The sequence below is a fragment of the Lithobates pipiens genome, unplaced genomic scaffold, assembly GCF_037356315.1.
Source record: "Lithobates pipiens isolate NorthernLeopardFrog02 unplaced genomic scaffold, aLitPip1_a1.2 Scaffold_340, whole genome shotgun sequence".
Taxonomy (NCBI): Eukaryota; Metazoa; Chordata; class Amphibia; order Anura; family Ranidae; genus Lithobates; species Lithobates pipiens.
In genome coordinates, this window is record NW_027507803.1 from 1 (window position 1) to 12266 (window position 12266).

A 12266-nucleotide genomic window follows, 5' to 3' on the forward strand; every position below is an offset into this window, starting at 1 on the left:
CTTTGCGGTAGGGCTGTACATGCCACCACGATACTGGTCTCATCCCCAGCAAGAACTTTGATCTGGGCCAAGTCGAATGTAGCCACAGGTTCATTGTAGTAAGCCGCATTTAGGATCATTCTCCTTGGTCTGGCGTAGTCATGTGCCGTCTGGTCTTGGAGAGATACTTCCAGGGCTGTTTGGAAGGATTGGTCAGCATCGGCACTTTGGTGCTGCATGAGTGACATTGCCAATACTCTCTGAAGCTCTTCATCCTCTTCCTCCTCCTGTGCACCAGGCCCTTGACTATCCATCGATCTCTGGATGGCCAGGAGTAGCTGAGCTTCTTCATCAGTTCCTGCTCTGTGTACTCCCTGCGGGGCATTGATAGACTTGGTCCATTTCTTCATCCCTCATCTCGGAGGTGCTTGAGTCATTCTCCCTCAAGGAACTGTCTGTATACAAGTCTTCCTCCGACCCACGTTTATGGATGTTTTGACCAATAGTTGTTGAGCTTTCACTGGATGGGGTGTCAATGGGATTCTCATCGCTCTTCAAAAGGGTGGCAAACCTCTTTATTCCTTCTGCGGGAGAAAAATCAGAAGAAAAGCCCTTAGGGTATATTTCCAGGCAGAAATGTAAGGCTTGCTTGGTCCATGGGAAGTGTATAGGGGTCAGAACTAAAGGAGTTCAATCGCTAAGCCACCATTGACCTGGGCCTGCAGGAAAGATTCATATTAAACCAGCTGCCCAAAATCTTTTCACCAATCATTTCTGCCACAACCAGAGAGGCCCAGACTGCCAGTCCAGGCCTGGATACATAACTGCTCCTTTCCTCCAATAGCTAGGAACACCCAACAGTTCAACTCTCCACTCTAGAAAAAGGGGCAGGACATCCCTAGAATAGGACGGCCTTTAGTTCAGTAGACTCCACCTACAGTATGGCAGCAGCAGGGGTAATAATATGAATAAGGGGCCATAGGCTGTGCTATGGGGGCAGATTTTAGTACATTTCCCTTCCTAGAAAATACCTCCACTGCTTCCCTCCCATTCCTTGTATAACACCGGGAGACAAATGAGGATTATTACCCATGTCGGCTTGAAACAGCGGAATATGTGACACATTATCCATGACCATCGATTGGACAGAAGACGTTGTGGCAGCGGCTGTGCCATGGACAAAACTCAGGGATCGATTTGCTGCGAGACACAAGAAGAGGACACAGTGGTCAAAAAACAGAATCTCTCCAACAGCAAAACGAATCCCCCGACTACAGAGGACGAACCCCCAACCTCATAGGATGATCCCAATCCCCCCAACCTCATAGGACAATCCCAATTCCCCAACTACAGGAGGACAATCCCAATCCCCCTGGTCTCATAGGATAATCCCAATTCCCTGACTGCAGAAGACAATCCCCCTGGTCTCATAGGACGATCCCAATCCCCCTGGTCTCATCGGACGATTCAATCCCCCGACTACAGAGGACGATCCCAATCCCCCCATCTCATAAGACCATCCCAATTCCCCAACTACAGGAGGACAATCCCAATCCCCCTGGTCTCATAGGACGATCCCAATCCCCTTGGTCTCATAGGACGATCCCAATCCCCCTGGTCTCATAGGACGATCCCAATCCCCCTGGTCTCATCGGACGATATCCAATCCCCCGACTACAGAGGACGATCCCAATCCCCCCATCTCATAGGACCATCCCAATTCCCCAACTACAGGCGGACAATCCCAATCCCCCTGGTCTCATAGGACGATCCCAATCCCCCTGGTCTCATAGGACGATCCCAATCCCCTGGTCTCATAGGACGATCCAATCCCCCTGGTCTCATAGGACGATCCCAATCCCCCTGGTCTCATAGGACGATCCCAATCCCCCTGGTCTCATCGGACGATTCCAATCCCCCGACTACAGAGGACGATCCCAATCCCCCCATCTCATAGGACCATCCCAATTCCCAACTACAGGAGGACAATCCCAATCCCCCTGGTCTCATAGGACGATCCCAATCCCCTTGGTCTCATAGGACGATCCCAATCCCCCTGGTCTCATAGGACGATCCCAATCCCCCTGGTCTCATAGGGACAATCCCAATCCCCACCCCCCTGGTCTCATCTGACAATCCCAATCCCCTGGTCTCATAGGACGATCCCAATCCCCCATCTCATAGGTCAATCCCAATCCCCCCCATCTCATAGGACAATCCCAATCCCCCCCATCTCATAGGACAATCCCAATCCCCCCCATCTCATAGGACAATCCCAATCCCCCCCATCTCATAGGACAATCCCAATCCCCCCCATCTCATAGGACAATCCAATCCCCTGACCAAAGGAGGACAATCCCAATCCCGACCTCATAGGAGGAATCCAAATCCACCGACGGTAGAGGATTTTATCTGAATCTTGGTCCACAGATCTGATCAGAATGTGCAGACTGATCAGAGTCCTCCATCTATTGTGGGCAAACTGGACTTCCCCATCCACAGAACTGTTGGGAATTTCCAATCCAGAAAGCACAGCTTGAGCTCCCCTTGATCTTATTATGGGAGGACTCAGAATTCTCTGTTTCACTTTCATGATTTTAGCCGATTTGCATAATTTTCTTCTCAGCCCTAAACTAATACTGGCTATACTGAGATTTCTCTCAGGCAGCCCCATCAATGAAGGATACCTCCGGACTTAAGGGGGGGGGGGGGGGATACATGGGGACTGGGAGATGCATTGGATTGGGGGATACATCCTGACTGCGGGGATACATCTAGACCAGGGAGGATAAATCCAGACCTGGGGATATACATGAGGACTGGGGGAAATACACCAGATTGGGGGATATACATGGGGACTGGGGGAAATACATCAGATTGGGGGATATACATGGGGACTGGGGGAAATACACCAGATTGGGGGATATACATGAGGACTGGGGGAAATACACCAGATTGGGGGATATACATGAGGACTGGGGGAAATGCATCAGATTGGGGGATATACATGGGGACTGGGGGAAATACACCAGATTGGGGATATACATGGGGACTGGGGGAAATACACCAGATTGGGGGATATACATGGGGATTGGGGGAAATACACAGATTGGGGGATATACATGGGGACTGGGGGAAATACACCAGATTGGGGGATATACATGGGGACTGGGGGAAATACATCAGATTGGGGGATATACATGGGGACTGGGGAAATACACCAGATTGGGGGATATACATGGGGACTGGGGAAATACACCAGATTGGGGGATATACATGGGGACTGGGGGAAATACACCAGATTGGGGGATATACATGGGGACTGGGGAAATACACCAGATTGGGGGATATACATGGGGACTGGGGGAAATACACCAGATTGGGGGATATACATGAGGACTGGGGGAAATACACCAGATTGGGGGATATACATGGGGACTGGGGGAAATACACCAGATTGGGGGAAATCAGGAGTGGGAGATGCATTGGATTGGGGGATACATCCAGACCTGGGGGGGGGGGGGGGGGGGGGGGATACAGACTTGTGGGAGGTTACATTGGGACTGGGAGATACATGGATTGGGTGCAGTCAAAGTTTGGGGTGAAAGTGTTCCAGCTAGGGGGGTGAAGACAGAGCCACACACAGCTCGATTGAGGTGAATTCTGAACCGTAATACTGGGAGCCGGGGGTCATCACCATCCATCCAATACTTCCACAGTGACATAGAATGAACTTGCAGATCAGGTCACAGACTCCAGAGACTGCCAGGAGGTAAGTGCTTCTCCTAAGAGGCAGCCCCTGTCCACCATCATCTACAGAAAAAGACAAGCCGGAGAACCCCTTTAATGTTAGCAGAGAGGACTCACCTCAGAATCTACAACCCTCCCGGAAATCTGCGGGGTGCTGATGATACAATTGTACTGCTTCTCTGTGTCACGCAGGATGCGTTTCCCTTCACTCCCACCAGAAAATGCGTCACCCAGGGGTACTCCAGTATAATGGTGTGAGAGGAGAGCGAAGACACGACATGCTGCAGCAGTTCCACTGCCGTCCTACATGAGAAGGTGTCACCCACCACCTGAAAGATGTAGAAAGATCACATTGTATTATTACACCAAGAACTTTACCCAAACTCACCCACAATGGAACCCAACCAGAAACATGGCCACTAAAGACAGTAATGAAGCATTGGGATCATTAAAGGGTTTACTAAAGCTTTGCTGTATCCCTTCTATACGATTTCTATAAGCTCATCGATGACGTCTGAAGGTCTCATCTCAATCCCTGGGAACAAGTTACAGTATGTGACAAAAGTAAGTACACCCCTCAGTGACATTTCTTCTCTCTTTTCATGTGACAACACTGAAGAAATGACACTTGTCTACAATGTAAAGTAGTGAGTGTACAGCTTGTATAACAGTGTAAATTTCCTGTCCCCTCAAAATAACTCAACACACAGCCATTAATGTCTAAACCGCTGGCAACAAAAGTCAGTACACCCCTAAGTGAAAATTTCCAAATTGGGCCCAAAGTGTCAATATTTTGTGTGGCCGCCATTATTTTCCAGCACTGCCTTCACCCTCTTGGGCATGGAGGTCACCAGAGCTTCACAGGTCACCACTGGAGTCCTCTTCCCCTCCCCCATGATGACATCACAGAGCTGGTGGAGGTTGGAGACCTTCCCCTCCTCCACCTTCCCTCTGAGGATGTCCCACAGATGATCAATAGGGTTTAGGTCTGGAGACATGCTTGGCCAGTCCATCACCTTCACCCTCAGCTTCTTTAGCAAGGCAGTGGTGGTGTTGGAGGTGTGTTTGGGGTGGTTATCATGTTGGAATACTGCCCTGCGGTCCAGTCTCTGAAGGGAGGGGGTCATGCTCTGCTTCAGTATGTCACAGTACATGTTGGCATTCATGGTCCCCTCAATGATCTGTAGCCCCCCAGTGCCGGCAGCACTCATGCAGCCCCAGACCATGACACCCCCACCACCATGCCTGACTGTAGACAAGACACACTTGTCTTTGTCCTCCTCACCTGGTTGCCCCCACACACGCTTGTCACCATCTGACACCAAATACCTTTATCTTGGTCTCATCAGACCACAGGACATGGTTCCAGTAATCCATCTCCTTAGTCTGCTTGTCTTCAGCAAACTGTTTGTGGTCTTTCTTGTGCATCATCTTTAGAAGAGGCTTCCTTCTGGGATGACAGCCATGCAGACCAATTTGATGCAGTGTGTGGAGTATGGTCTGAGCACTGCCAGGCTGACCCCCCCCCCCCCCACCTGTCCTGTTATACCGCTGTATGGTCTTGGCCACCGTGCTGCAGATCAGTTTCAGGGTCTTGGCAATCTTCTTATAGCCTAGGTCATCTTTATGTAGAGCAACAATTCTTATCTTCAGATCCTCAGAGAGTTCTTTGCCACGAGGTGCCATGTTGTACTTCCAGTGACCAGTATGAGAGAGTGAGAGCGGTAACACCAAATTTAACACACCTGCTTCCCATTCACACCTGAGACCTTGTAACATTAACGAGTCACATGACACGGGGAGGGAAAATGGCTAATTGGGCCCAATCTGGAGATTTTCACTTTGGGGGTGTACTGACTTTTGTTGCCAGCGGTTTAGACATTAATGGCTGTGTGTTGAGTTATTTTGAGGGGACAGGAAATTTACACTGTTATACAAGCTGTACACTCACTACTTTACATTGTAGACAAGTGTCATTTCTTCAGTGTTGTCACATGAAAAGAGAGAAGAAAAGATTTACACACGTGACTGAGGGGTGTACTTACTTTAGTCAGATACTGTATATGTAATGATATCAACAGCAGAGATTTAGGCCATTTCTCTGTGAAGAAGCGGGCTTTTGTCCTGCGTAAAATGATGGAATGTTATGCGAGATCCCCTCTGTGATCAGATGGGACCCCATACAATTATATATATATATATAAAATCATCATCTGCCATTGTACTGGGTTTGAAAACAATACCGTGATGTCTGATACAAATCTTAATTTTTAAGGTTTTATAAAATAAAATGATTATTTTTTATCTTTAATTTGTTGTGGTAAAATTCTAGTAGGTCTTCTTGGTGGGGAATTGCCTAATTTTCAGGGTCTTGCAATTCAGGATCTATTGAGATCTCCTTCCCATCGTCTCCAATTATGGTCCATCAGTAACGCCTCTTCTTTAATGTGGCCCCTTGTGGAGGACAAAGCTCCGCTCCTCCCATAGTAATGTAGAAATAGATTTTGTTCTGTGAAAGGAGGAATTTGTTTCTCCAATAAGGAGAAAGGGTTTTGTTGAAGAGGTGAAGCTCACCACCTTCCTCATGGGCAGTCTTTGGAGGAACTCCTCTCGGTTATGGGATTGCTCAGTGGAGTTTCCAATGTCCTAGGTGGGCATGGGTTGAGGGCCAGTATTCTCTGGGGGATTCCAGATACTTCTGGAGAAGGACATCTAGAGATCATCAACTTGAGTCTGGTACCCATGTGCCCCGGGCTCCGGGTATGTGGACCCTTGGTGTGACCTACATTCATTCTTCCCACCGACCGTCACATGAATGTATCATGAGTTGTAGGTTTCAATTTTTAGCAGAGGGTTCCCCGAGACCGGAGAACTATTCCAAGGGTTCCTCTGTGTTGAAAAGGTTGGGAAAGGCGGCTCTAGCTGGTCAGAGGAACTACCAGTGACAGATCCCGGTGTTCTGCGCCTCTCGTCTCCGAGGAATCTGTGCTGGTCAGGGAATGATGGAAGGTGGTGGGGCCCTACAGAGAAGATTGGTTGTCAGGAGAAGCAGCGAGACCAGTGGAGGCCATTTCATGACTGTGGGGGATGGGAGTGCAGAATGTGGGGGGTGTCAGTCTTGAGGAGTGGGCGGTCCCAGGCAGGCTGTATTTGCATAGGTAACGCCCACCCGTGATTCTGAGCCTCCATGATGTGCAGGTTGGTGGCACAGATATGCTCCTTCTTCGTAGAAGTCTCCCACTCTCTAGGCTTGGGACCTTCATGCCTCTACAGACAGAAGACTCATCTATGGAATACGGAAATACGGAGGGTGGCGTTTTGCTGGGGGGGGGGGGGGGGAGGAGGTTGCACCACAGCAGTGTGGGAGTTTCTTAATGAATCATATGAGATGTATGGAGCACCTGATGGGGAACGACCCTGACCTCCCATCAGTCCCTCCCTCTTCCTTGGTTGTCCATCCAACCTCTTCGTTATTCTGGTTGTAGTGGTGGAAAGAAGCTCAGGAGAATTTAAAGCTGTAGTTTAATTTGGTTATAATTTACCTTCCCTGGTTCCTCCCCCCCCCCCCCCCCATCAACATGATAGTGACCTCATCACTGGGTCTCTGTGCTTCTCTATGACTGGTGGGAGGGGCCAGCAGGGTGCTATACATCACAGCACCCCACCTCAGTACTCCTCCTTAGTCCTGATGCAAGCAATGGGAGGAGTTATAACAAAGTCAAAATGTCTTGAAGGGTGGGTGTCAGTCTGGAGAAGTGGGCGGTCCCAGACAGGCTTTATTTGCATAGGCAACGCCCACATGTGATGCCAAGCCTCCATGACTGAAACAAGTGAAATCCAATGAATGAAGGGGTGGGCCAGGGACAGTCAGACTGGAGAGGAAAATGCTAGATGCTGCTGGACGTCCTCCAGCCAGCAAATGGGGCGGGGCTCTATCTGACTTGCTGCGGCTTCTAATACACATTGTAAGAAGCTCACAGTGTGCAGTGCGAGAGGAAGGAGAGGAGCTGCAACAATTGTGCAAGACTGAAGGGGAGGGTTGAGGGAAGTGGTAGGTCGCACTATTTGTAGGTTATGGCCGTAGGTAGTTCCCTTTGTACACTATGGCCGTAGGTCGCTCTATTTGCAAGTTATGGTGGTAGGTCGCTCTGTTTGCAGGTTATGGTGGTAGGTCGCTCTGTTTACAGGTTATGGTGGTAGGTCGCTCTATTTGCAGGTTATGGTGGTAGGTCTCTCTATTTGCAGGTTATGGTGGTAGGTCTCTCTATTTGCAGGTTATGGTGGTAGGTCGCTCTCTTTGCAGGTTATGGTGGTAGGTCGCTCTCTTTGCAGGTTATGGTGGTAGGTCGCTCTCTTTGCAGGTTATGGTGGTAGGTCGCTCTCTTTGCAGGTTATGGTGGTAGGTCGCTCTCTTTGCAGGTTATGGTGGTAGGTCGCTCTATTTGCAGGTTATGGTGGTAGGTCTCTCTATTTGCAGGTTATGGCGGTAGGTCGCTCTATTTGCAAGTTATGGTGGCAGGTCGCTTTATTAGTACATTCTATATGCAGAGATTAAATATTCTTGGGGGGGCACGTTGCTGGTTGTGTAGCTCTTTCATGGAATGTGTCTTGTAGAGTTCCATCCACATACCAGCTACCTCTGGGGGTCCAAGCTCGGACCCCTTCATCACCACAACCTTCTAAAGGAGGACTGAATACCCCCAGGAATGTCATCAGGATCTATGAGGGTTAGATGGGGGAGTGGCATGGAGCTCCTCAAACTTGTCCTTAGCCCTGGGGAGCAAAGACTTATGGATGAGAAGAGCTCAGTGGAAGATGGGCATTTAGCCCTTTTCCATGGGTTTGAATGCAGAAAACTTGCTGTGTTGCTGAGACCTGAAGACCTTGGGGTTAGGATTAGGTCGGACCCAGGGTTAGGGTTAGGTCGGACCCAGGGTTATGTTAGACCTAGGGTTATGTTAGGGTTAGGTCGGAACCCAGGGTTAGGTCAGACCCAGGGTTAGGTCAGACCCAGGGTTATGTTAGGGTTAGGTCAGACCTAGGGTTAGGTCAGACCTAGGGTTAGGTTAGACCTAGGGTTAGGTCAGACCTAGGGTTAGGTTAGGGTTAGGTTAGACCTAGGGTTAGGTTAGACCTAGGGTTATGTTAGGGTTAGGTTAGACCTAGGGTTAGGTTAGACCTAGGGTTAGGGTTAGGTTAGACCTAGGGTTAGGGTTAGGTTAGACCTAGGGTTAGGGTTAGGTTAGACCTAGGCCTAGGGTTAGGTTAGGCCTAGGGTTAGGTTAGGCCTAGGGTTAGGTTAGGTTAGGTTAGACCTAGGGTTAGGTTAGGTTAGACCTAGGGTTAGGTTAGACCTAGGGTTAGGTTAGACCTAGGGTTAGGTTAGACCTAGGGTTAGGTTAGACCTAGGGTTAGGTTAGACCTAGGGTTAGGGTTAGGGTTAGGTTAGACCTAGGGTTAGGTTAGGTTAGACCTAGGGTTAGGTTAGGTTAGACCTAGGGTTAGGTTAGGTTAGACCTAGGGTTAGGTTAGGTTAGACCTAGGGTTAGGTTAGGTTAGACCTAGGGTTAGGTTAGGTTAGACCTAGGGTTAGGTTAGGTTAGACCTAGGGTTAGGTTAGACCTAGGGTTAGGTTAGACCTAGGGTTAGGTTAGACCTAGGGTTAGGGTTAGGTTAGACCTAGGGTTAGGGTTAGGTTAGACCTAGGGTTAGGTTAGACCTAGGGTTATGTTAGGGTTAGGTTAGACCTAGGGTTAGGGTTAGGTTAGACCTAGGGTTAGGTTAGGGTTAGGTTAGACCTAGGGTTAGGTTAGACCTAGGGTTAGGTTAGACCTAGGGTTAGGTTAGACCTAGGGTTAGGGTTAGGTTGGACCTGGACATCAGGGTAATCTGGCAAGAGTAACGCTCACCTTGAAGCCAAACCTGTAATCCTCTTCCAATGGGAAGATGGTCACGGCGTCCATTCCAGCCAGAAGTTCATGGTTATATCTCTGCATGAAGGAAAGCTCAGCTGCTTCCATGACAACTTCAGCCTCATATACATCAGACTCAAATCTCACTTCATCCATCAAAGACATGGAGGTACTTGGAGGACCAGGAAGAGCGTTGTGGCCTTGGTCTGTGTCTGGGGAGAGGAGTGTCCTTGGGGTGTCATCATAACTTGCCTGGGAATCGGGCCCTACTTGTGGAATCTCTGGGACCTCATGATGTGGAACGTCCCGAGTCTCCTTCACTACATCACATTCCATGTCATCCAAGGGCTCATCTTTTCCTGGAATACTCGGCTCCCCTATGTCCTCATCTGGGGCTCCAATGACTTGGCCGCCACTCTGCATGTTCACAGTTTCCAGAGTCTTCGTAGGCTCTTCCTCCATTTCTTTGTCTTGGGTGAGGTCAGGCCCTGGACTTCCCAACAGCTCAGGATAATATCTGGAGACGGAGAGCTGACAGTTCTGTAGGGTGTGTTGTCTGCCGAGGACCTGATCCACCACTAAAACAGAGCAATAAAGAGGTTAGAGGTGATCCTTCACTCCTTGTCTACATAACATGACGGTGTGAGGTGTCATCTGCGCCACCACCGGATCTGAAAGAACACAAGACTTCATATCATTTGCCTATTGCTGACCCCCAACCAGGGCCGCTGATAGAAATCATGGGGCCCCGTACAGCTTACCTGACGGGGCCCCCTTCAGCTCCACCCTGCCCGTGGCCCCTCCCCAGACCCCACCTTGAAACAAAGTGCAGGTTTGTCTACAAGTGATAGGCATGGGTGACACTGTCTGCAGCACATTACGGCATTGACGGCACAGGTGGCACTGTCTCTGCAGGCAGCACATACGTTATGGGCCATAATGCATGTGCTACCGGCAGACAGTGCCGCCAATGCTGTAACGTGCTGCAAACAGTGCCAGGCGTGACACTAATGGCATAACGCATGTACTACTTGCTGACAGCGCCACCCATGCCATATTGTGCTGCAGACAGTGCCACCCATGCCGCCAATGGCATAATGCCCTTGGCAGCATGGGTGGCACTGTCTCTGCAGGCATCACATGCGTTATGACATTAGCGTCATGGGTGGCACTGTCTGCAGCACAATAAGGCATTGGCGGCATGGGTGGCACTGTCTGCAGGCAGCACATGTCTTATGGGCCATAATGCATGTGCTACCTGCAGACAGTGCCACCCATGAAGAGACATTCTTTCGCACCCGAAATAGAGGAAATAGTCCCTCCCCTGCCTCCACCTAGTCTGTGGATAGCTATCTGCACCAAAAAAAAAACAAAACGTAAAAATAACCGGGGGGTGGTGGGGGCTATTTGGTTGGTAGTTGATTCAGACGGACTCTGATCGGCCATGGCTGGAGGATTTTTTTTATATTAATTATTTATCTGCTCAGCTTGCCTGGGCCCCCTGCTGGCCGGGCCCGGTACAACAGGGCCAGTTGTAATGGCCTATCAGCGGCCCTGCCCCCAACTATAGCCAATTGCCTCCCGCCACACCCACAGCCAATCCGCTTCCTCCGCGCTGCTCCTATGGCTGATCTCCTGCATTCTCAGCAGCCTGTCCTAATAGTAAGGCCAGATACCTTCTGCTGTATCCCTTCCGTGGGCGGTCATGTGATCAGTGCAGGGTGCAGCCCCCTTAATCCATGGCCCCACTCCCTAATCTACATGCAGGGCATCGGACGCATGGATTCCAATGGGGGTTTTTTGTTATTTGTTTTTTGTAGAAGCCTGAGGCTCGAATTAGCTTTAAAAGGTTTGCTCCGGGCACAGTGCCCACCAAGTTGTGTGACATTAGCAAATATTCACAACTGTCTTCCCGTTTCTCCTCCCGGCCAATCAGGAAGCGGGTCCTGAGACCCCATATGACTCACGGCCAAAGACCGAATTGAACGGGAGGAGAAGCGACTGCTGAAAACTCAGGAGACGCAGGGGGAAGCTGCTGAAGCCGCAACCTGGATGAGGCAAGTGCGGGGCTGGCGGTGTACCCCTGGTGGCCAATCGATGGAGCGAGCCACGAAGGGGGAGGGGGGCGGAACACCCCCCCCCCAAGAAAGTTGAGCACCAGCTGCCGCTGCATTTGATGTACCCCTCATTTCCCTCCAAACTCCCCCCATGGCCATGACTCCTGTATCACTCATGGCCATTAATCCTCTCCTGCATCCCTTCTATTAAACTCATCTGTGCCCCTCCCAATCACCTTCTCCTATCCCCCACCCATGGCCACTTATGGTCCACTTATCTACCCTTGCCACAGCCAAACATCTACTCCGGTACCCCTCCCATTACCAATCATATTCTCCTGCACTCCCTCTGTGACCAAATATCGGTCCCTGTACCGCTCCCATGACCAATCACCTCCTCCCATACCCCTCCTATGGTTGGTAATCTTTTCCTGTACCCTTCCCATGACCAATCACCTCCTCCCATACCCCTCCTATGATTGGTAATCTTTTCCTGTAGCCCTCCCATGACCAATCACCTCCTCCCACACCCCTCCTATGGTTGGTAATCTTTTCCTGTACCCTTCCC

At 50.1% G+C, this 12266-nt stretch overlaps 1 protein-coding gene across 1 annotated transcript in view; it reads right to left on the reverse strand.

The window, feature by feature from the left end:
* Positions 1 to 6: 6 nt before the first annotated feature.
* LOC143955160 (protein mono-ADP-ribosyltransferase PARP10-like) overlaps positions 7 to 12266 on the reverse strand; it is a gene marked incomplete at its 3' end in the record, with an annotated part of 29198 nt that continues 16938 nt past the window's right edge. The window contains 8 exon segments of the mRNA XM_077465253.1: positions 7 to 334; positions 337 to 366; positions 369 to 563; positions 1069 to 1179; positions 2752 to 2779; positions 3847 to 3941; positions 3944 to 4058; positions 9639 to 10219. Of these exon segments, the coding sequence (XP_077321379.1) occupies positions 7 to 334; positions 337 to 366; positions 369 to 563; positions 1069 to 1179; positions 2752 to 2779; positions 3847 to 3941; positions 3944 to 4058; positions 9639 to 10219 (1483 nt within the window).